General features: G+C 37.2%; 2 protein-coding genes and 1 long non-coding RNA gene across 6 annotated transcripts; 2 read left to right on the forward strand and 1 right to left on the reverse strand.

Annotated features, from left to right (window-relative positions):
• Positions 1-604: 604 nt before the first annotated feature.
• On the forward strand, positions 605-13,652 carry LOC131929117 (uncharacterized). 3 transcript variants are annotated; one of them, XM_059285320.1, is made up of 11 exons: positions 605-656; positions 902-1,000; positions 1,777-1,926; positions 2,855-3,015; positions 5,868-6,020; positions 6,584-6,751; positions 7,397-7,617; positions 9,802-9,919; positions 10,842-11,000; positions 12,123-12,329; positions 12,931-13,652. In XM_059285320.1, exons 3-11 carry the CDS (start codon positions 1,920-1,922, stop codon positions 13,147-13,149), a joined length of 1,413 nt encoding a protein of 470 aa, XP_059141303.1. In that variant the 5' UTR covers positions 605-656; positions 902-1,000; positions 1,777-1,919; the 3' UTR covers positions 13,150-13,652. The 3 variants fall into 3 exon arrangements, with proteins under 3 accessions (XP_059141303.1, XP_059141304.1, XP_059141305.1); XM_059285321.1 differs by lacking the exons at positions 605-656; positions 902-1,000; positions 1,777-1,926 and adding an exon at positions 2,010-2,064; XM_059285322.1 differs by lacking the exons at positions 605-656; positions 902-1,000; positions 1,777-1,926 and adding an exon at positions 2,438-2,460.
• Positions 13,653-13,769: 117 nt separating this feature from the next.
• Positions 13,770-19,323, reverse strand: LOC131929118 (THO complex subunit 6 homolog). The gene is made up of 13 exons (XM_059285323.1): positions 19,136-19,323; positions 17,672-17,784; positions 17,380-17,444; positions 16,907-16,961; positions 16,716-16,767; positions 16,512-16,549; positions 16,306-16,357; positions 15,847-15,921; positions 15,585-15,687; positions 15,239-15,357; positions 14,520-14,633; positions 14,154-14,282; positions 13,770-13,941 (listed from the first exon to the last, which is right to left on the reverse strand). Exons 1-13 carry the CDS (start codon positions 19,148-19,150, stop codon positions 13,846-13,848), a joined length of 1,026 nt encoding a protein of 341 aa, XP_059141306.1. The 5' UTR covers positions 19,151-19,323; the 3' UTR covers positions 13,770-13,845.
• A 549-nt stretch (positions 19,324-19,872) lies between these two features.
• On the forward strand, positions 19,873-22,437 carry LOC131929113 (uncharacterized). Of its 2 annotated transcripts, none has more exons than XR_009383893.1 (2): positions 19,873-19,921; positions 21,325-22,437. It is a non-coding gene; the product is annotated as an uncharacterized LOC131929113 (long non-coding RNA). The 2 variants fall into 2 exon arrangements; XR_009383892.1 differs by having other exon boundaries at positions 19,885-19,926.
• The last annotated feature ends 104 nt before the right edge of the window (positions 22,438-22,541 follow it).

Below are 22,541 nucleotides of genomic sequence, written 5' to 3' on the forward strand. Positions count from 1 at the left end.
CCACACCCATGGAGCGTAGACAACTCACTATATCTACACAAAATTGTACAATCTTGAAAAATACATCACCCCGATGATAGAATATTTGGAGATGTTACAATTACTTTTTAATGTTTTCACATTACGATTGAAGATTGTGCACATAACACAAATATACTCCGCAATTTACCCTCTTAGTTTTATATAATACTATAATAATAATCTTGACTGTGAAATGAGACGCGGTTTTAACCAACATTGAAGGTTGGACTCGTGGACTGGTCCACCGGCCTTAAGGGCCAATTCAAAAATCCCGGTGAGCCCACAGGAGCTGATTGTAATTGTTTTTAAATTGTTGGTATTTTACCATTTCGTCATGCCACGGTGTAAAATCTAGACTTTGATGTAGAAAAAAAATATGAAGAGTGAAAAAAATTTAATCTAAGGTTGCTGGGGGGCCCTTTTTAGAATTTCCCGAGCCTTTTGGACACCGCCAGTCCACTCCTGCCAACATTACTACGTCTGACATCATTTTTATGAGGCTGGTTAAGAGCTCTTCCAGGAATAATAAATTTAGTAGTCCGGCACTTGTCTAATAATATTTTTTTAATGATTGCTTTTAATCTTCCCAGATCTTGCCGACACATTTGTCCCCCTTGGTGATGAACCAGCGACAGGTAAGGAAAGATAACTCAAAACTTCGCTAATTCTCTCCCTTTGGATCGAATATTTTCTTTTTTTTAATCAAATTACTAAATTGAAAAAAAAAATTAAATAGAAACAGAAACAGAAGAAAGATTTGAATGAAACGCCCGGTCTTGTTTTATTCCTCTGTTGTTTTTTTTATCTCCTACTTTCTTGCAAAGATAGATCTGGATGAAACGCTTCCTAATAGATTATATTGTTTTCCTTACTTCCTCAGCGGTGCATAAAGTCTTCAAACGGTCCCCTATTGTGGAGGAAATCATGGGGCCCTTGAGCCGTAACGTGAGAGCCGTGGATGAGACGGTCAGGAGCCAGCGTAAGACCTTTATTTATTTTAGGCTCTTTAAAGCTAAGAAAACCAGTATTTTATCTTCACAGTTTTTTAGTACGAACCTCCCGATTCCAACACTCAATCGGAATTTCTTTCAGGCATCTGTCGGGGTGCACTCCCCCCTCTCCCCTCCCTTAAGCTCGTCCAAACCACCCGCCCCTTGATTAAATAGGGAAAAATGATTTAGATGTAAAATAAATACAATGTGCTTTAACCAGTGTTCATCCCCATGCCTCCATATATTGTGTACCCCCCCCCCCGAAGAAAAATGTCTGAAAGAAACCCAGCCTCAACGGCCACGGTGTGGCAAATCCAGAAAGAAAAGCAGGCTGAATTTAACATGTCACATGGCGCATGTATAGACACTTTATACTTAATTGTGTTCGAGGTAATGCAATAAAGAACGAAGAAGAAGAAGATGGTGTCAGCCTCCTTACAGCAGCCTCTAGCTGCTCATCCGTCTCTCCTATTTCTCCTCCAGAGGTGTACCTCCGCATGAGGATACTCTTCTCCATCGCTCACCCGTCTCTCCTATTTCTCCTCCAGAGGTGTACCTCCGCATGAGGATACTCCTCTCCATCGCTCACCTCTCCTATTTTTTCCTCCAGAGGTGTACCTCCGCATGAGGATCCTCCTCTCCATCGCTCACCTCTCCTATTTCTCCTCCAGAGGTGTACCTCCGCATGAGGATACTCTTCTCCATCCTCCGCATGAGGATACTCCCCTCCATCGCTCACCCGTCTCTCCTATATCTCCTCCAGAGGTGTACCTCCGCATGAGAATCCTCCTCTCAATCCTCCGGATGCACCTCGGCTCATCGCCCAAGGTTGAGATCTATCAGTTCCACAACTGGGACAACACCATCAACATAGATCAGTTGTTCTACGTCAAGCCCTAAGACTATATGGGAGGTAGGTGACAGCTGTGTGTGTGAGGGTGGGGGGGGGTAGATGACGTCTGTGTGGGTGAGGGTAGGGTGTGGGGGGGGGCTAGGTAACACCATCAACATAGACCAGTTGTTCTACGTCAAGCCTAAGACTATATGGGAGGTAGGTGAAACGTGTGTGGGGGAGGGAGGGGGGTAGGTGATTCTCTTTGTGTGAGGGTAGGGGGGGTATGTGACGTCTGTGTGGTGTGAGGATAGGGGGGTAGGTGAAGTCTGTGTGTGTGAGGGAGTGGGAAGATTGGAGGTGACGTCTGTGTGTGGGGGGGGGGGGGGAGGTGACGTCTGTGTGTGGGGGGGGGGAGGTGACGTCTGTGGGGGGGGGGGGGGGGGAGGTGACGGTTATGTGGGGGGGGGGGAGGTGACGGTTATGTGGGGGGGGGGGGAGGTGACGGTTATGTGGGGGGGGGGGGGGTGGAGGAGACGGCTATGTGTGTGTGGGAGGTAGGTAACACACCAACATACACCAGCTCTTCTGCTCAAGCCTAAGACTATATGGGAGGTAGGTGATACGTGTGTGGATGGGGGGGGGGGGGGGCTGGTGACAAATGTGTATATAGGGGGTAGAGGTTGGGTAGGTGACCCCTGTGTGTATGTGTGTGGTGGGAGGGGGGGGGGGGGGGTAGGTGACAACAGTGTGTACATAGGAGGCAGATGACGCCTGTTAGAATATGTATGGGAAGTATGCTACACGTGTATATATGTGAAATGTGGGGGAAACATACGTACCGTGAGGTAGGTAAAACCTGAATCCAATATGGGAAGTATGCTACGCTATGGAAGGTATATGATACCTGTAGGTATATATGAGAGAGGGTGACACCTTGGGGTTAAGTACAGTTGTTTATTTCAAGGATTCCCCCCACCCCCTCACCCACAATCCCCTGCGTCCACAGGTTCGTCGGGTCATCTTCGCGGCACGAGCGCTGGGATGCGGGTCCGCGCCACGGGGGCCGGGCACAGCCGCTCCCCCCTGTACGTGGACGAGGGCAACATCATGATGGACGTCAGGGACCTGAGGAGCCACGAGGGCGTCTGGATGAGGATCAACCCAGAGGTAGGTTATCACGTGACTTCTTCTGAAAATTACCTGGCTCTGCTTGTGAATGTGCTTTTATTTAACTGTAAGGATTAGGGTGACCGGTGGTTTAGATAAAATAACTCTTCCGGCCGACACTAGCCGTACGAGCGGGTGGGGATAACGGCAGAGGGGGCAGCGACTCATTACGGCGCCCTGGGCGAACTATCGAATTTGCGCCTCACGGGCGAAAAAGCGCCCATCCACCAATTTTCTTAGTTCCCCCCCCCCCCCGCCCCCCACCCCCCGAACTAAATGCAATTTATATTTTATATAGAAAATATATCCCCGCCCCCGGAAAATGTAGTCCCTCCCCCTGAAAATATCAAGTGCCCCCCACCCCACGCCCCGGAGAAAAAAGTTTGAAAGAAACGCTGCAGTGGCAAATCTTGGGGGGGGGGGGGGGACGGTCCGCTCCAAGCGCCCCCTTCCCCCCGCCAAACGATCTCTATTCTTTTCTCAAACGAAATTCAACCCCCTTAAACTGTTTACAAGATGCAAAAACCCTAACATAACTTAAATTCCAATCCTAACCTGTTCTTGATACAGAGCTGTAGCTTCAAATCCACGGCCATCTGTTACAAGTGTTTCTTTCGGATTTCTTTCTCAATTACCCGAGGGGGTGAGGGGTGGAGGGGAAGCTTCCCTTCCCCCCCCCCCCCTCGAGGAAACACTGCTGGGTATAAAGTGAAGCTAAAGTCCCTACTTCTTACTTAATTATACAATAATCAACATCGTAAAAACGTGTAAAAATATATATATACGTATTTTAGTATAACCTCCATTTACGTCACAAACCACCTTTCAACCGCCACCTAACCCCCCCCCCCCCTCCCCCCCCCCCCCTCACACGGAACACAGGGAAGAGCTGCACGTGACCTCTAATCAAAGATAGCCACAGTGGCATGTGATACCCGAGGTAAACCTGGCGACACTTATTGGGTTCACATCCGGTCTGCGTGGTCTCGTTCGTTGGGTTCACATCCGGTCTGCGGCTTACCTGGCCTGACATTACGGTTCACATTACTTGTGTTTGTCGTCTCTTAAGTTACACCCTACAGCACCCCCACTCCAGCACCCCCATCGCCAGCACGTCTACCACAGCACTCCACAGCAACACCCCCCCCCCCCCCCCAAATTAACAACCATGACGACCGAATAACTGCTACTGCATGCCGTATGAACAATACATCTCCGACTCGCAGTTAGGATTCTAGATTTCAACTCGGCGACTCATATAGAATTGTGCATATTTTTATAAATAACACAAAAACCAGGATAAATTCACCCACCCATGCCCCATGCTACATAAAAAGATGCAACTTTTGTGTACTTAACATATTTTGACTTTGAAAACAAATATCCCTCCCTTTCTTAGAGTCGCGCAATGATTGGTCCGACCAAATGACAGCTAGATCGTGTGGTATGGCTAGTACAATGTCCTCACCGACCAATTGATTCGAAGCTCTTTCAAGGAAAACAAAAAAAAAACTATCGAAGGGGCCCACTTTAAGACTTGTGTCCCTTGTCAGAAATCCAAAATTGCCCACATTAAGACTTGCGTCCCTTGTCAGAAATCGAAAATTGCCCACTTTAAGACTTGCGTACTTAGAAATCGAAATTCGCCAACTTTAAGGATTGCGTCTCTTGACAGAAATCGAAAGCCCACCCCTCATATACACCTCTGCATGCAATGTCAATTTATGACCCAATGTGACCCAATCTTACCCCGTTCATATTTGTATCCGTGTGACTCGGCACTTTTTTTTCAACCCAGCTAAATCACGTACTGCTACATTGTTGTGTAAATTTACTTGAATCGAACATCCGGGTCATCGCGACTCTGTGAAAGTGCCAAAAGTGAACGACACTTCCGGGTTCTTGTTTTTTTAATTTTGTTTTTCTTCACACTGTAAAATGATTTGATCATTCTGACCTAGGGTGGTCTAAGGAAATATATCATTATATTTTTTTTTATATTTTGGAGTACGGGGTGTAAAAATATTAAATGATATGCAGAGGCTTAGCGACCCTTCCCGGCGCCAGGGGACAAACTTTTGATTTGCTCCCCTCCCTCAAACTTTCAATTTGCACCCCCCCCCCCCCAAACTTTCGATTTGCACCCCCCCCCCCCTCAAACTTCAATTTGCACCCCCACCCCCTCAAACTTTCAATTTGTTTTTCCAACCCATTTTGGCGCCCCTAAGGTCGGCGCCTGGGGACATATGTCGTCCCCCCGCCCCCCCCCCCCTGATGATATGTAATACGTACACGACCCAATACCTGTAAGTTGTTTCCTCTACCAGCTATCAGTACATCCTTGTCAGTGTTTCTTTCAGGCCTTTTTCTCAGGGAGAGGGGGGGGGGGGCACTTGAAACTTGCTGTGGTCTTAAATTTTCAGGAGGGGAGCGGACACTGGTTAAAGTATATATTTTGTATATAAAACTTATATTCCGATCGGAGAGTAGGGGCGGTAGTCGTAGTTTTTTTTCGGGGGGGGGGGGGGCGCACCCCCTGAAGAAATGCTCGAAAGAAACTCTAATCCCTGTATCGTTAACGCCCAAGGTTGAGCTGCTTCCACTCATAATTATATATTAATAGTTGAATTATATATTTTTTAAAAACTTTGACATTGAAATACGTACATTGTTTTCTTTAAATAATAACAGTATACACCATAATGAGTTACGCATTTTTGGCTTTATTAAAATAAGAGGTGTTTTTTTTTTTTATTCAAGTGGTTACGATACGATTTTTTTTTTGGGTAGAGGAGATGAAGTAGAGTTCACCTGTTTCCCATGAACTGTAACGATTGTGCCCATGTTCCCAGACTGCTGAGCGGAAGTTCAAGACCTTGACCGCCATGACGGGTGTGTACGAGGTGGAGATGAACGAGTTCATGATCAAGAACAACGTGACCGTGCTAGCCCAGCCCCTCAACGATCAGGAGACGCTGGGTGGCATGGTGGCTGCCAGCACTCACGTAAGTTGTGTCACGTTAGAGGTAGGAGGGGTGTCACGTCAGTGGGAGGAGGAGTGTCACGTTAGTGGGAGGTTGGGTGTCACATTAGTGGAGGATGTGTGTCACGTCAGTGGAGGATGTGTGTCACGTTAGTGGAGGATGTGTGTCACGTCAGTGGGATGTTGTGTGTCACGTCAGTGGGGGGGGGGTGTCACGTCAGTTGAACGTGTGTGTTACGTCAGTTGAACATGTGTCACGTCAGTGGAAGGTTGTGTGTCATGTTAGTGGAAGATGGGTGTCACGTTAGTGGAGGATGGGTGTCACGTTAGTGAGGACGGAGTCACGTTAGTGGCAGAATGTGTGTCACGTCAGTTGAACGTGTGTGTCATGTCAGAGGGAGGTTGTGTGTCACGTCCGTTGAACATGTGTGTCACGTCATTGGAACATATGTGTCACGTCAGTTGGAGGTTCTGTCACGCCAGTAGAACATGACTTTTGTGTGTCACGTCACCTATTGTTGATCCTTCACGCGCATGTCGTTTGCTCACCCCCCCCCTACTGATTATTTCCGGTTATGTTGACAGGGCTCCACCTATGACGAACCCACCTACAGCAGCTTTGTGGTTGAGATGCGACTGATCGACTCCCAGGGGCGTCTCCGCAGATTCACGATAGAGAAGCACCCTCAGATCATGAAGGCGGCCATTTGCAATTTGGGCATGTTCGGAATCATGTACGATATAACAATTAAAGTGAGTACTATCAACATTAAATGTACAACATAACAATAAAAGTGACTAACATATATTTTTGATTATTTTCACAAATTCGGCAAGTTTGTAGGAATACTTTAGTGTTTGTTAAAATAACCCTCCTTTATCAAGACCTTAAATGCAGTTTTAATCAGAAATTTTACAAAAGTTTGTCAAAAATTATGGAACGGTGTGATCGGGTGGCAGAGCGCTCAGCTGCTAGCCCGTAAGTCTCGAGTTCGGATCTCGGGCTCGCGTCTGTATGACGTCTGTAAGTCCACCCAACTCTGATGGTTACATAACTCACGTTATGGAAAGTACAGGCGGCTAGGCATAAACTGACCAAACCATCTCATACGTCGGGGTCACAAAAACTGCCATATTAATCATCAGGTGGCAGGCTGAAATCGGAGTCAACGGCCTAAATGGCGCATAACCAGTTGACACGTATACTTAATTGTGTTGTAGGGAATCCCTTCCAACACTAAAATTAAGAACAAAGAAGAAGAAAATAATCATCAGGTTCGAAAGGAATAAATTTCATGTAATTGAAATTAACCCAGTAAATGTATGGACTTTTTCCTTTTTCCTCTCCATCCTCTTCAAACACGTTACTATTTATAACTTGTTGCACTATGTGGCCAGGTACACCCAGCAAGGATTGTCAAAGTGGTCAACACGTTCGTGCCACTGAAAGATCTCTTCTACAACCAAACCGCGCTGAAAGAACAGATCAGTGGCAACTTCATGAACGAGATCTCCTGGTTCCCGTTCAACAATTTATCTCCGGAGGAAGAAGAGTACTACATCAAGAACAACAAGGCGCCGGAAACATGGAATGCTGGGAAAGATATCCTGTGGGTCAGGTGAGTCACAAAGTGTCACCATGGCAACCCATCCGCTCACTGCCCGGTGTATTCGTTAGTTGCCAAAAAGACAATTTATTTTTTCGCGCCCACCATTTTTTTTTTAAATTTTAAAGCATTTTCAACGAAGATTTATAAAGGTTGACTTAATAATTTAATATGTAGTAGATTCTATATCATTATTTAAAATCTTTTAAAAATCGTATTTTTAATAAACAGCATCTTAAGAAAAAGAGTTCGTCCTTTAAAAAAAAATTCTGGGGGTGGCGGACGGTGGTAAAAGTATTTGTTTTTACTTTCTCGTATATACGTAGTATAGAGAAAGTATTGTAATCGTGCAAAAAAAAAAAATCGAGATTTTTACAAATCTCGACGTTTTACACCTCACTGATACGGAAAAACATAATTTTGCAATCTTGTCCGTATGTCTGTGTGTGTGTGTGTCTGTCTGTGTGTGTGTCTGTCCGTGTGTAAACACGATAACTTGAGTACCGTTACAGCTAGGTTGATGAAATTTCATATATAAGTATTTTATCAAAATCGTAGATCCGTATCAACTTTTGAGCGATTTCCGATAACCGGAAGTGGTACTTTTCCTACTTTGAATTTTTCAAAAGCCTATAACTTGAGTACTATTTCAGATAGATAAATGAAATTTCACATGTAAGTAAAAAATCTAATTCTCTACCTTCTGTTAAATTTTGAGTAATTTCCGTTGACTGGAAGTAGTAATTTACGCTACTTCCGATTTCTCAAAAAACTAATGTAAAATTTTAAAGTACTAATAATATTGCGCACTATTATACGCGTTTTTATTCGGCGTTTGCTTGGTGCGCAATGTTTTTTTTATGAGATTCTATTCTATTTTTAAAAGTTTAAGTATTTAAAATGGATTAAAAATCATAACTATATCTCCAGTTACCATCCCCTGTTGTTTTATATAAGAATATTCGAGAAAGTTTAGGGGAGATCACTACCGGTTTATTTTTTAATATAATTTTCCATTTGGTTCGGGGGGGGGAGAGAGGTGTGCGGTAGACTTTCTTAGTGGTTTATAGAACATCTGCGCTTAAAAAAAATCATGTTCTATAGAACATTCAAATAAATCAAAATGTCCTCCATGTTCTATATAACATTCAAATAAATCAAAATGTCCTCCATGTTCTATATAACATTCAAATAAATCAAAATGTCCTCCATGTTCTATATAACATTCAAATAAATCAAAATGTCCTCCATGTTTTATGGAACATTGAAATAAATCAAAATGTCCTCCATGTTCTATATAACATTCAAATAAATCAAAATGTCCTCCATGTTTTATGGAACATTGAAATAAATCCAAATGTCCTCCACGTTCTATATAACATTCAAATAAATCAAAATGTCCTCCATGTTCTATAGCACATTGAAATAAATCCAAATGTCCTCCACGTTCTATAGCACATTGAAATAAATCAAAATGTCCTCCACGTTCTATAGCACATTGAAATAAATCAAAATGTCCTCCACGTTCTATAGCACATTGAAATAAATCAAAATGTCCTCCACGTTCTATAGCACATTGAAATAAATCAAAATGTCCTCCATGTTCTATAGCACATTGAAATAAATCCAAATGTCCTCCACGTTCTATAGCACATTGAAATAAATCAAAATGTCCTCCACGTTCTATAGCACATTGAAATAAATCCAAATGTCCTCCACGTTCTATAGCACATTGAAATAAATCAAAATGTCCTCCACGTTCTATAGCACATTGAAATAAATCCAAATGTCCTCCACGTTCTATAGCACATTGAAATAAATCAAAATGTCCTCCATGTTCTATATAACATTCAAATAAATCAAAATGTCCTCCATGTTCTATATAACATTCAAATAAATCAAAATGTCCTCCATGTTCTATATAACATTCAAATAAATCAAAATGTCCTCCATGTTCTATATAACATTCAAATAAATCAAAATGTCCTCCATGTTTTATGGAACATTGAAATAAATCAAAATGTCCTCCATGTTCTATATAACATTCAAATAAATCAAAATGTCCTCCATGTTTTATGGAACATTGAAATAAATCAAAATGTCCTCCATGTTCTATATAACATTCAAATAAATCAAAATGTCCTCCACGTTCTATATAACATTCAAATAAATCAAAATGTCTCTCACGTTCTATAGAACCATCAATCCGGTGAGTGAAGCTGAACTGGCTGGCAAGAATCTGACAGGCTCCATCTACCTGCCCAGTAACGGATCTCTGGCAGGCGGCAGTGCACCTGGGCTGTTGAAAGCTAAGGTAAGGCTTGTGGTGTTGGTGTAGCCATATTGTTGGTGATAGGACGGGATGAATTTGTGTTACAGTCATAGACAGGCGGGTGAGGGGGGGGGGGGGGGCAGTGCACCCAAGGTAAAGCTTGTGTTGGCCTACTGATGGTGATAGGACGGGATGAATTTGTGTTACAGTCATAGACAGGCGGGGGAGGGGGGGGGGGGCAGTGCACCCAAGGTAAAGCTTGTGTTGGCCTACTGATGGTGATAGGACAATAAAGTGAGTTGGATGATTTGTGTTACAATCATAGGCGGGTCTATGGTGTGATGATATCACACGTCTACGCGTAAGGAGGAGGGGGGGGGGGGGGTCAGAAAGTGTGACGTCATATTGTATTTTTAAAAAAGCAATTTAACAATCTTAATTTTAGCAATTATTTTATGTTTTGAACGCTGTTTTTTTTAAATTGTATTAGAAATTGATTAATATACTATAATAATATCTATATAATATATATAATATCTACTGAGCTCGGTTAATATAAAGTATAATGACCACTTTAAATTACAATTAAAAGGACTGAGACGTCATTTTTAGATGACCCCTTACCCAAGCCCCCCCCCCCCCCCCACGCTGTGGCTAATTATCTCTAATCCAACTGTTTTTTAACTCTATGATAGTCCATAAATGGCATCATAGTTGTAGCCTGTACAAATGCTACAGATCAATGTTTGCCATCAGAGTTTCTTTCAGGAATTGATTGAAATAGAATTTTTATAAAAAAAATATATACTTTAACCAGTGTCCGCACCCCCTCCCGGAAATCTGATTCCGACCCCCGGAAATGTAAGTCCGGCGCGCCCCCCCCCCCCCCATCCAAGTTTCGAGTGCCCCATCCCCGTACATAAATATCTGAAAGAAACACTGTTAACCATCATATGTTGTGCAGGGGTCAGTAGAGCTGGCCAGGAAAGTACCAGCCGTCCTCTACCAGTACCTGGTCCACGCCTTCCCCATCATCCTCCCCCCTCTGACAGGGGTAGAGACCAGCGCTGCCTTCATGCTCAACATTGACTCTCAGTTTGACAGGCCGTTCAGGGCCATCAATGTAAGTAGCTAGTACTTGTATGAGCTTTAGCTTTAGACTGTCAGTGTAATAATTCAAGTATCTAGAACTTGTATGAGCTTTGGGCTATCAGTGTAATAATGTGAGTATCTAGTACTTGTATGAGCTTAGGGCTATCAATGTAAGTATCTAGAACTTATATGAACTATTAGCCATCAATGTAAGTATCTAGAACTTGTATGAGCTTTGGGCTATCAATGTAATAAAGTATCTATAACGTGTATGAGCTTTGGGTATCAATGTAAGTATCTAGAACTTGTATGACCTTTTGGTTATCAATGTAAGTATCTAGAACTTGTATGAGCTTTGGGCTATCAATGTAATAAAGTATCTATAACGTGTATGAGCTTTGGGTATCAATGTAAGTATCTAGAACTAGTATGACCTTTTGGTTATCAATGTAAGTATCTAGAACTTGTATGAGCTTTGGGCTATCAATGTAAGTATCTAGAACTTGTATGACCTTTTGGTTATCAATGTAAGTATCTAGAACTTGTATGAGCTTTGGGTTATCAATGTAAGTATCTAGAACTTGTATGACTCTTGGGCTATCATTGTGTATAAAACTTGTATCAGCTTTCCTTATTAATGTATCTAGAACTTGTATGACCTTTGAGCTATGCATGTAAGTATCTAGAACTTGTTTGAGCTTGGTTTGTCAATACAAGTATGTGGGTATCTAGAACTTGTATGACCTTTAGGCTATCATTGTGTATAAAACTTGTATCAGCTTGGATTATCAAAGTGAGTATCTACAACTTGTATGAGCTTTGGGTTATCAATGTAAATATCTAGATTAGAACTTGTTTCACTTTGGTCTATCAACGTGTTTACAACTGGTATGAGATTCACTGGACTATGCATGTGAATAGAACTTGAATTGATATAACTCATATTAGCTTTGGGCCATCTACGTAAGAGTTTGAACCTTTATGTAACAATCAGTGTGTTTCTAGTACTGTATGAACTTAGATGGACTATAGAGTATAGAACTCACAGAAAGCTGATCACCTTAAGTACGAGGATGTATAAAATATCACTCATCCAGAACCAAGTTAAGAAATAGTTTTTGTGTATAAATCAAAATGTCTTATGACTCCACAGTTCATGGTGAACACAACAGAAAAACAAATCAAGCAGAACGCCTCCACGCCCATGAACGCCTTACTCCCAAGATGGTTCAAGAACCATAACTGCTATCTTTGCCCGGGCAATGATGAGATAACCATGGCCGACGACTCTGGGAAAACTTTGGTGATAGATTTCCTTGCTCCACCAGCCCAGTATGGCTTCTATCCAGCTGCTGAAGCTGTGAGTTGCTTTTAATTGAATGATTAATTAGTGAAGTGGTTTTAATTGAATGATTAATTAATTAGTGAAGTGGTTCTAATTTAATGACTAATTAATCAGTTAAGTTGGGAGCTGTTTTAATTTAATTATTAGATATGTAGATTTTTAATAATTTCATATTCCTATGACCAGTACAAATCAAAATAGTTAAAATGAAACAACTCTTTGCCCAGAATTGTAGCTATTACTATCAGCATTTTAGCCAAACCATTAACTTAGTTTGGATACTGCAAAACCAAACACTTAATCACATCCAGAGTTTCTTCCAGGCATCTCTTCGGGGGGGCGAAGCCCCCCCGAAAAATTTTTACCGCCCCCCCGAACGAAATGAAATTTATATAATTTATATAGAAAATATATACTTTTAACAGTGTCCGCCCCCCCGAAGAAAGTCTACCGCCCCCCCGAAAATTCCAAGTGCCCCCCCGGAGAAAAAAGTCTGGAAGAAACACTGATCACATCTAGCAGACTGTGTTTTAAATTGTTTACATGATTTCTAAGACAATTTGAATAATGAGGGAATGAATTAATCAACTTAAAATTGACATTTTTCATTCGACAGTTTGTTGAAAAGTTCAAGGACGAGAAACTCCGACCCCACTGGGCTAAGAGACACGACAACATTCCAGGGATTATTAACGTCATCAAGAATGTTTACGGTCCCCTGCTCCCAGGTTTTCAAGATCAAAAAAGATTGGCCGATGTTGACCCCTGTGATATGTTCATGAATTCATACCTCCTGTCTGTTTTTGGACGTAGCAAGAACTGTTACTACTATTAATGATCTGATTTTTATACTTAAAAAATATTTCATCAAGGGACATAAGCTGAGTGTTTTAATTAGGTTAGATGGATTAGTCAATATTAGAGTAGCGTCCCTTTTTGTGATTGTTTAGTTTTGTACACAGAAATGCCAGATAGTAAAAAGTGGGAAGGAAGTGACATGTATTAAAGGTAGGAGTTACAGATAATGGGATATATAAAGATAGGGGAATGTTAGGGGACATCTGTACTAACTTTATGGTGGAGGCCCTATGTTCCACACGGAGCAAAGAGTACTAAGTCAAATAAGTCAATACTATACTGGGTGAAAAGTTTAAGTATTTTTAATGTATGATTTTGTGTGTGCTGTGTGTTTGCTTGATCATTTGAAATCTTGAATAACATACTGAATACTTTATTTGCTAATATATTTAATGTCCATTTTTTTAAAACGAAAATTGTATGTATTTTTAAAATCAAATACTTATGAAGTGTTGCCATGTTAATAAAATCTGAAACAATTTCTGATTGACTGTTACATTACAAAAACCCACAATATCTAAAAGCTAAGTTAGAGACAAATTATAAAATAAAAACTAGACAAAAGACAGTGCAAAATTAAAATCAGCCATGCACCACTGCTAATGACATGAAATTTTATTGAAGAAAACATGAACATTATCATTACAATGAGGTGAATATGAACACAGAACTATCAAGAAGCAGGGGGCATAAATGACAGGGAAAATGCACAATAGCCAAAATTTGTGCAGACGTCAATTTTTTCACTGCTGCCAGCTACTGTAAGAACCTGAAAATAATTTTTAAAGAAAATTAAGAATTACATCAACTTAACAAAGTCATAAATAACTTAAAACAAATAATTAGTAGAACAGCAAAGCAACAAGAACAAGAATTATTATCAACTTAACCTAGTCATAAATAACTTAAAAGAAATCAGTGGAACAGTAAAACAAATTAAATTTTAATATTACAACAAGAACAAGGGGAGGTCAATCTCACCTTGTTTGATTTGCTATTTGTGTTGATATCAATGCTATACACAGATGTGGGGCTGACTGGTACAGCCATTTTATGTTCCCCTGTGATGGACCAATGATTGAACACATTGCTGGTCCCCGCTGAAAATATCTGCAAAAAAACATTTTATATTGGGTAAATTGAATTTAATTTACAGACTTTTTTTCTGATTAATGCAGTTGTTTTCTCAAATACTGATATTAAGGATTAAGAAATGCCTTTATCTATTGTCTAAATTTCAAATTTTTATTTTATACTTTTAAAAAAAAATACACTGACAAAATTTGTGTAAAAAAACTGACTATGTGCCAGTCTCTAGCAGTAGGAAAACAAAAAGCATAAACAAACCTTATCTTCATAGAACATAGCTACATTCTGTGCAACACCAGGAGTTTCAAAGGTCGCTGTAGGGGTCAAGGTTTTCAGATGCCAAGCAGTAAGTGTTGGTCCTCCACCAAGCAACTAAATCATCAACAAAACAAATTCTATAGCACTTTTTCTCATTCTGTAGCATTTCTGTTTCTATAGCACTATTTCTTATTCTATAGCACTATTTCTAAAGCACTATTTCTTATTCTATAGCACTATTTCTAAAGCACTATTTCTTATCCTATAGCACTATTTCTAAAGCACTATTTCTTATTCTATAGCACTATTTCTAAAGCACTATTTGTTATTCTATAGCACTATGTTATTCTATAGCACTATTTCTAAAGCACTATTTCTTATTCTATAGCACTATTTCTAAAGAACTATTTCTTATTCTATAGCACTATTTCTTATTCAATAGCACTTATTACATAATTGTGACATTATTATAACACTAGTATAACACCCCCATGATTTTTTAAATATTTTTTCAGCTATCACCTAACAATGAACTCTTCCAGAACATAAGTTATCATATTACTAATAACATTCTCACATCCCTATTTTTAGAAAAGGCCATTTTCTGACTAGACAGTGTATTAGTTGTTTTTTACTATTATTGTCAATCCCCATTAAACAAGTAAGGCCACAGTTGAAAACTGGTACCAAAACATACACAATATTTTAACCAGACTTACAAGCCAGTAATTTTCCTCATCCAGAGTCAAACACTGCAGCCACTTGCCCATGTGTGGTCGTGCACACATGTCATTTTCATAAGGCTTGATTATATTTGTTGCTTCTCGCTTTCTGATATCTGGGATAGGAGGCCAAAACAGAAGAAAATTTTTTTATGGTTGCATACAAAATAAAAGCAAGCAGGTGGCCAGGAAAATGTCAGTTTGAAAGGTGAAAATAAAATAAATTTAAAAATTCACTAAAATTAAGCCTTAGTATAAGCTACTCAAACGCCAAGAAGTGTCAAATATACAGCATTTAAAAGAAAACGAGTTCAGATATACAATAGCTCTAAACAAAGCTTACCCCAAAGAATGGCAGAGCCATCTTCTGATGCAGATATCAGCCCCCTCCCATCATCTTTCACTTTGACTGAGTGTATGTAGCTGCTGTGTCCACTGAGAGCATCCTAAGAATGAAAACAAAACAGGCTTCCTACAGCTGATAAAACTAAACAAAATAAAATTTTAATACAAGAATGTTTCACTGTTCATGAAGTAAATGATAATTTAAAAAAAAAAATTAATTGGTCACATCACAACTGATCCAAGTTGTTAAAGAAGGTTACCAGGTAGGTTCCACTTTCAATATCCCATGCATGGATCAAATTATCCCCTGACCCTGCATACAAGGTGGAGCTACTCTGTAGAAAACATGGATACAAATTCTCAAAGTACATATTCACATGTCCAATGGTAAAACAGATAATTTTTTATCAAAGAAAACATCAGAACAGCTTAACACTGATCATATACTTATTTTTATTACAAGATAACAACATGTAAGTTGGTGGCTAGATTTCATAAAAGCAAAGCTACATTCATAGAAATGTTTTTATTGCAAAGTTAAGAAATCATATAATTCTTTCTTAAAAGATTTTCAACAACTCAGCTGATTTTTTTTAATTTCCAAAAAAATCAACGCTAGTAGAACTGCTAAAGTATTAACAAGTACTAAGCCAGAGAAAGTTTTTTTACAACTTTTCAGGCCAAGAGCGTGTAACTGTAACATAAAAATGTAAACTTACACTGTCAGAGTGAATGACACACGAATTCACCTCAGGATGTGTAAACACACCTCTAAAAAAAAAAAACATTTAAGATTTTAAATATGAATGGTTATTTCTATTCAATTACGTACTAATTCTTTCTTAATCTACTGCTTACTATTTTTTATTAATATTTTGACATTTTATCTTTAATTTTTTATTACTATTTTTTGTTCTTTACTTACTTTTGTGGAATGGAAAGTGACCAGGTGATTTTAGGGTTCTGAAAGTTAAGACAGAAATTTAAACAATATTCTTTTTTTACGCTCAATTTAATTACATTAAAAAGAAACAGATAAACATCATAGTGTTAAGATTTTTTTTCAAGCTTTTTTATAACTTTCTTGAAGGTTAAATTAAAGTTAGACTATAATATTTCATGGACTCACCTTTGCGATGATATCAGACCATTTGTAAGCCTGGATGTCCCCTTCTCCAGCACTACAAAAAAAATAATTATGGACTGTATTAGCAGTAAAACAAATAGTAAACTCATTTTCTGATCATATTCTGAATTAAAACTTTTAAATAAAATAACTATTTAATTGTTATTTAGTGCTTTGAACATATATATACTCACCATATTAAGAAAGTATCTGTGCTTGTGAGACAGTAAATCCCACCATGTTTACAAACTAGGAAATGAAACAACAAAATAAAAAATTAAAGTTTAAACGCTGTGAAAAAATATAAGTAATTTCAAGTTATTTTTTTAAGCATCACAACCTATTCTACATTTATGACAAGTTGTTGCCTTGCTAGATTTATAGAATTACTACTACTTAAAAATGGAATCTATCATTATCACTCAATATACCAAGGTCAATGAAATAGGTGAACTCTACTTCAACTGCCCCCTTGGACCATAAGGCTTGAACCTGGACTTTAATTTACTTTAAACATGGAATCTATCAATGATACAGACAGAAAGAAAACAACTATTTTCTATGATACTCTATTGTACAACTAGCATCAGAAACTAAAAAAATATTTTTACTAGAGGCCTAAATAATTGGTAATATGCCTAAAGTAAATCTTAAGTTTATCATCTACCATTAAATGAGAATATGGGACATTTTGCTTCATCACATACATCTGGTGACAAGGCTGCACTCAAACTGAAACAATTAAGTTTAAAACATTTAATCCCAATGGTTTTGGTTTAATTTTTTAAAAATATAAGCATATACATATATGCGCAATATATATACACAATATATATACAATATATTGAATATATCAAAGGCAAAAATCACAGAAAAGATTTGACCCCATAATGTTAAGTAAAAATTTTTACATATCAAGATCCATATCAGATAGTTAAATACAGAAACAGTATTTTTACCTAAATATAGCAACATCACCGAACTTGTTTGCAGCTGCAAGGTAACGTCCACATGGTGAAAATTTTGTGGCATACACAACATTGTATAACATGTACTGTAGAGCTTGTCGTGACTATAAAGAGAAAAAATTTATTTACTGACAGCAGATCATTTAAGTAATAGCTAGGGTTTTGAGTTATAAAGAATATAATTAGTAAGACTAGGCATATTTAATAAAAGCATGCTTTTATTTCTGTTAGTTTTATTTGGATGAATAACAATCACAAAGGTTTTTACTATTAGAAGCTCAGCTTAGTTAGTGTGTACTATCTGATCTAGTACTAGATCTAGTGTCTTAGAGTTACACTGGACTGGTTAGTGATTAACCACAAGAGTCTGAGTAATGTTAGGCTAGGGTTACTTTGCTTTTACTGAAGTAAAAGTTTACTCAAATACTCCAATATTTTTACTAGATTTCTAGTGATTAGATCTAGATTTGGTAAAATCACGATATAGCGTCGGTTATTTATCCCGAATCGTACAGCAGTAACAAAAGCGTAGTCTATTGAGCTATTCCGGAAACCACAGGAAATACTGTAAACCATCATTTATTTGCCACCATATTATTTTTAATACATAATGTTTAAAAATGTGCATGGATTGATTTTAGTTGCATTTTAAATACTGTTTTGCTAATTCTTTTGTTCTAATTCTACTTACTACTTTTTAACTTTAGTAAATTTAATTGTCCTATTTAATTTTACTACATCTAGATCTAGTTGTCGCAAATCTTCTGAAAGTTTTTTTTTCTGCGTTTCTTTAAAAAACATTAATTCCTACACACAACTTTATTAATAATATTTAAATAACTAGGGCCTAATTGTTGCTATTTTTCTGTCAATTACACTTTAAATTAAGTTAAAAATTAATTTGATGCACTTGACTTTATTTTTATTTCAACAGTCAAATAAGCTACAAATGCTACTGAAACTTAACAAACATTATGATTACCAGTTTACCAGATAATTTCCCACGCTATATCGTGAGATTACCCTAGACTTGATCAGTTAGAATCTTTAGATTTTAGAACAGTCCAGTTGGCAGTTAGTTGAATTAGTCATGAATATTGAATAGTCATGACCATGATGAATGATGATCATTCTACTTCTAGATCTCTCAATCTAGAGTTAGAGAGATCTAACTACTAACTAATGTTAAATATGTAGTAGATATAGATCTAGATAGAATCTAGATTATTCTCTAGATCTACAGTAGTAGTAGTAGTAGTAGAGTAAGAGTAGGCCCTAACTTTTTACACGACTTAAACTTAATATATAATTTATAATAATAATAATATATTTATATTTATTAGGCCCCTATTTATATTAAACATTAAACTTAAAACTAAAAGAAAAGTTAAAAGTTTTAATTTATTTTAGGGTATAAATAAAATTTATTGTAGTTTTAAACTTATAATTTCTTACATCTTTAGGTAACATGTCACTGGTGAAAGATGAACTTGCGGGTCACAAGAACTAGTGATTAGATCAACAAATAAATATCTATTGTTCAACGTTTGAAGCACATCACATGTAAAACATTAAATTAAATTATTAGGCTAGAATATTTCTTTTACTTCAGACATCGACTCTCTAATCTGGTAAGTTATCAAACAGCTACTTTTTTCCCGTAAACTTTTACATTTTTTTCAGCGGTATTACTAGTTACCCGAAGAACAACTTTTAAAAACAAAATAGTTGCGCACCTATTTTTTCTTAATGTTTAAAAATATTTGTAGGACATATGGAAGCGAGTACTACTAAATTACATCTTAATAAAATGTTTACATTATACATTATTGTAGCCTTGTATTTTTCTAAACAGTATTTTTATTTATTCGTCAGTAACCAGCGGAGAGTTCCTTCCCAATCCCATACTCTCGACATACCGAGGAAACCACTGTGGAATTAATAATTAATTTTTAAAAATAGGACTAGGCCTACTAACTATATTTTAATATTAGACCTTTAAATTCTTTTTCTCCCGGTAACCTAGCATACATAATCAGACTACCGAATAGATTGGAATTTTTTAAAAAGTAATTCATCGATGTTTACCATTAGCTACAAATTATTATTGAGGTTTAGGATCGTTGTATTATTTTATTTTGCATTATGTCATTAATTTACCAGTTTGGTATTTTCGGTATTAAGAGAAACCACTGAAATTTTGTGGAAGTTTCCACAAAATAAATATAAAGTTACAATAAAGTAAAGTAGGATCTATTTCTATTATTTACTATAGATTGTAGATCTGTTACAGATAGGCCTATATATAATAGTATTATAATTAGATACAGTAATAGTATATTGACTGGATCAAGATCTAACTAACTACTACTAGATCTAGTCTAGAATAGATCTAGAATCTAGAATTCTAGATTAAGTCCGGAGAACGTTACGTCCGTTAAATTAAAATTAATAGTACGTTAGCCTAGCCTAGGCCGTTAGGCCTAGATCTAAATAAATTAAATAATTTTTTTTTAGTTGGGGCTGGGGGATTTCTTAGCCTACACCCAATCTACAATAATACATCTGTACATCAGACTCAAGAGTACATCAGTACCTGCATCATTCTTACAAGTACCAGTAGTAGAGTAGTGTCCGATAATGCGATATTAGCCGATATATTATACTAGTAATACTAGATTACTAGATCTATAACTATACTCAATACTCCATATCAAACTCACAAATGACAATTGAAATTGATAAACTGAAGAACCTAGCGCTCATCAACTCACTAGTATTATTTTAATTATAGTTATTTAATTTAGTTATTAGATTTCTTTTTTCTTAGTCTAGTCGGTAATTTATCTTTTTAGGTGCGTAAAATCGGCCGAGGCTAGGTAATGCGCGAAAACGTTGCCTCATTGTTAAGACTTTAATAACTAGTGACAGTGATTCTGTGAGGCAGCTTTGAGTCTTTGAGGTTAAGTAAAGTTCCCTTTTTGAACCAAACAGTCCATAGGGCGAGTGAAATAGACTTAGAGTTCACCAGTTTCTGTAACTTCAGCATATCAAAGTATAATTAGTATAGTGATGTGGTCAGCCTATACTTTCCCTAATGTGAGTGCTGGATGGACTCAGGGATGTTCAACTGACTTGAATCCAGATGCCAGATTCCAATTTCAATTTCTTTTGGGCTCGCATTCTAATGGTCTACTGCTAAACCATACCATCCCCACACTGAGGTTGTGGTTAAGCTACTTAATTTTTAATTACTTTTATTAGTAACTTACATTACAAACTGCTACACAATTACACAGTCACTTGACTTTTATTAAAATCAAGATTGTAGAGTCTAGTTGATCTGGGCTGAATGTTGGTTTGTAAAACAACAAAAGCAATTAAAATTAGATGTTTGATTTAAATAGTAAATACCAAATGTTAAGCTAAGACAATAAAAGAAAAGTTAACTAATAAAATATCTAATGATAATACAAAAACAATTTAGAAACTTACTAGTTCTTAATAATAATAAATCAAACAGAACTTTTCAGTAATTTGTTGTGATTTATGCTAACTTAAAATTACATCTCATTCTACAACTACATCTCATTGAGTTTATTATTCATGTTATTACCTGTAAATACAAAATATTTTTGTTTCAGCTCTTTGTAAAGTAGGTCTATCTGTTAATAAACTGAGAACAAGTCCTAAGACAGCAAACTGAGGATGCTCCCTAAAGGCAATCCTGGAAAAGAAGTTGCTCAAAAGTTTTCAGCATATTTTCCTTCATTCCAAGATATTTTTGATGAAGAATCATTTTATATTTTTGCATTTTGCCTCACAGTTGGATCATTCATTGCAGCTTTCTTAGCATCACGCTACGTCAAAATCAAGGATGCTGGACATTTAGATTAAACAGTGGGATCCTTTTTTTGCAACAATAAGAACCTTTGTTAGTGGAATTATTCTTACTATCACTGTTATGTTGTAATACTATTTATTATCTGATGTTCAGTTTGAAATTTTCTTGGGTAGTTTCTTTTATGAACATTTTAACCAGCGACAAAAGTGATAATTATTAAAAACTAGAAATGTACCATCCATAATGAAATACCAATGTTGTACAACGTATAGTAAACCACCAATATAAATATACTTGAATTACATGTATTTTTCAACCCATGTACTTACTAAATTTATACTTTGTATTCAGTCATTTTTTCATTAAACCTAACAAGAATTTAAGCTGCTTTGTAATACAGTAATGTCATACTGCTTGATGGTATTGGAAACATTTTTGGTTTTGTTACCGCTGGTATTTATTTCTTGTCAAAATTTAGTATAGAACTACACAATAATGAAGTGGGTGTTGCAGCTGACTATCAAATTTTTATCACTTCAACTATTACAAAATAACTTGCTCTCTAGTCCAATGGTTTAGCATTTACTTTATTAAATAGAGTACTGAAAAATATGGATTTTTCTAACCACAATTCTTTCAGATTTTGTAACTGGTGTCCTTGTAGCATGTTACAAAAATGGACTATGCTTTCTGTATATGTAATTTTTAAAATCGCATTTGTCTAATTTGCTCTGATATACATTTTGTTTTACAAAATACAGATGTGCAATAATGTTTAAAGGTTTACTGACTGGTGCAGTTCATTTTTTAAATGGCCTTTTTTTCATTAATTCTATCATTCATTAACTACCTTTAATTATTATTTTTATTTTGTGTACTAATTGGTCCTGAAAAATAAAGTTTATCTTTCCAATGTGCATTTCTATTTCTGATTCCATAGAAAGATATTTATTCACATTTTATTCAATTATTTTCACAGAGAGTTTGAGTGACTCATTTTATATTTCTTAGACAAGA

This window comes from Physella acuta, unplaced genomic scaffold, assembly GCF_028476545.2.
Source record: "Physella acuta isolate Inbredline_101_S28 unplaced genomic scaffold, ASM2847654v3 ptg001599l, whole genome shotgun sequence".
NCBI lineage: Eukaryota > Metazoa > Mollusca > Gastropoda > Physidae > Physella > Physella acuta.

Coding starts and splice junctions, on each gene's coding strand:
- LOC131929117 (XM_059285320.1), top strand. Junction 9,920..10,841: donor CTGGGCTGTTGAAAGCTAAG/GTAAGGCTTGTG, acceptor TATGTTGTGCAG/GGGTCAGTAGAGCTGGCCAG. Junction 12,330..12,930: donor TCTATCCAGCTGCTGAAGCT/GTGAGTTGCTTT, acceptor TTCATTCGACAG/TTTGTTGAAAAGTTCAAGGA.
- LOC131929118 (XM_059285323.1), bottom strand. Junction 15,688..15,846: donor TTGAAAGTGGAACCTACCTG/GTAACCTTCTTT, acceptor TTTCATTCTTAG/GATGCTCTCAGTGGACACAG. Junction 14,634..15,238: donor ATGAGGAAAATTACTGGCTT/GTAAGTCTGGTT, acceptor TTGATGATTTAG/TTGCTTGGTGGAGGACCAAC.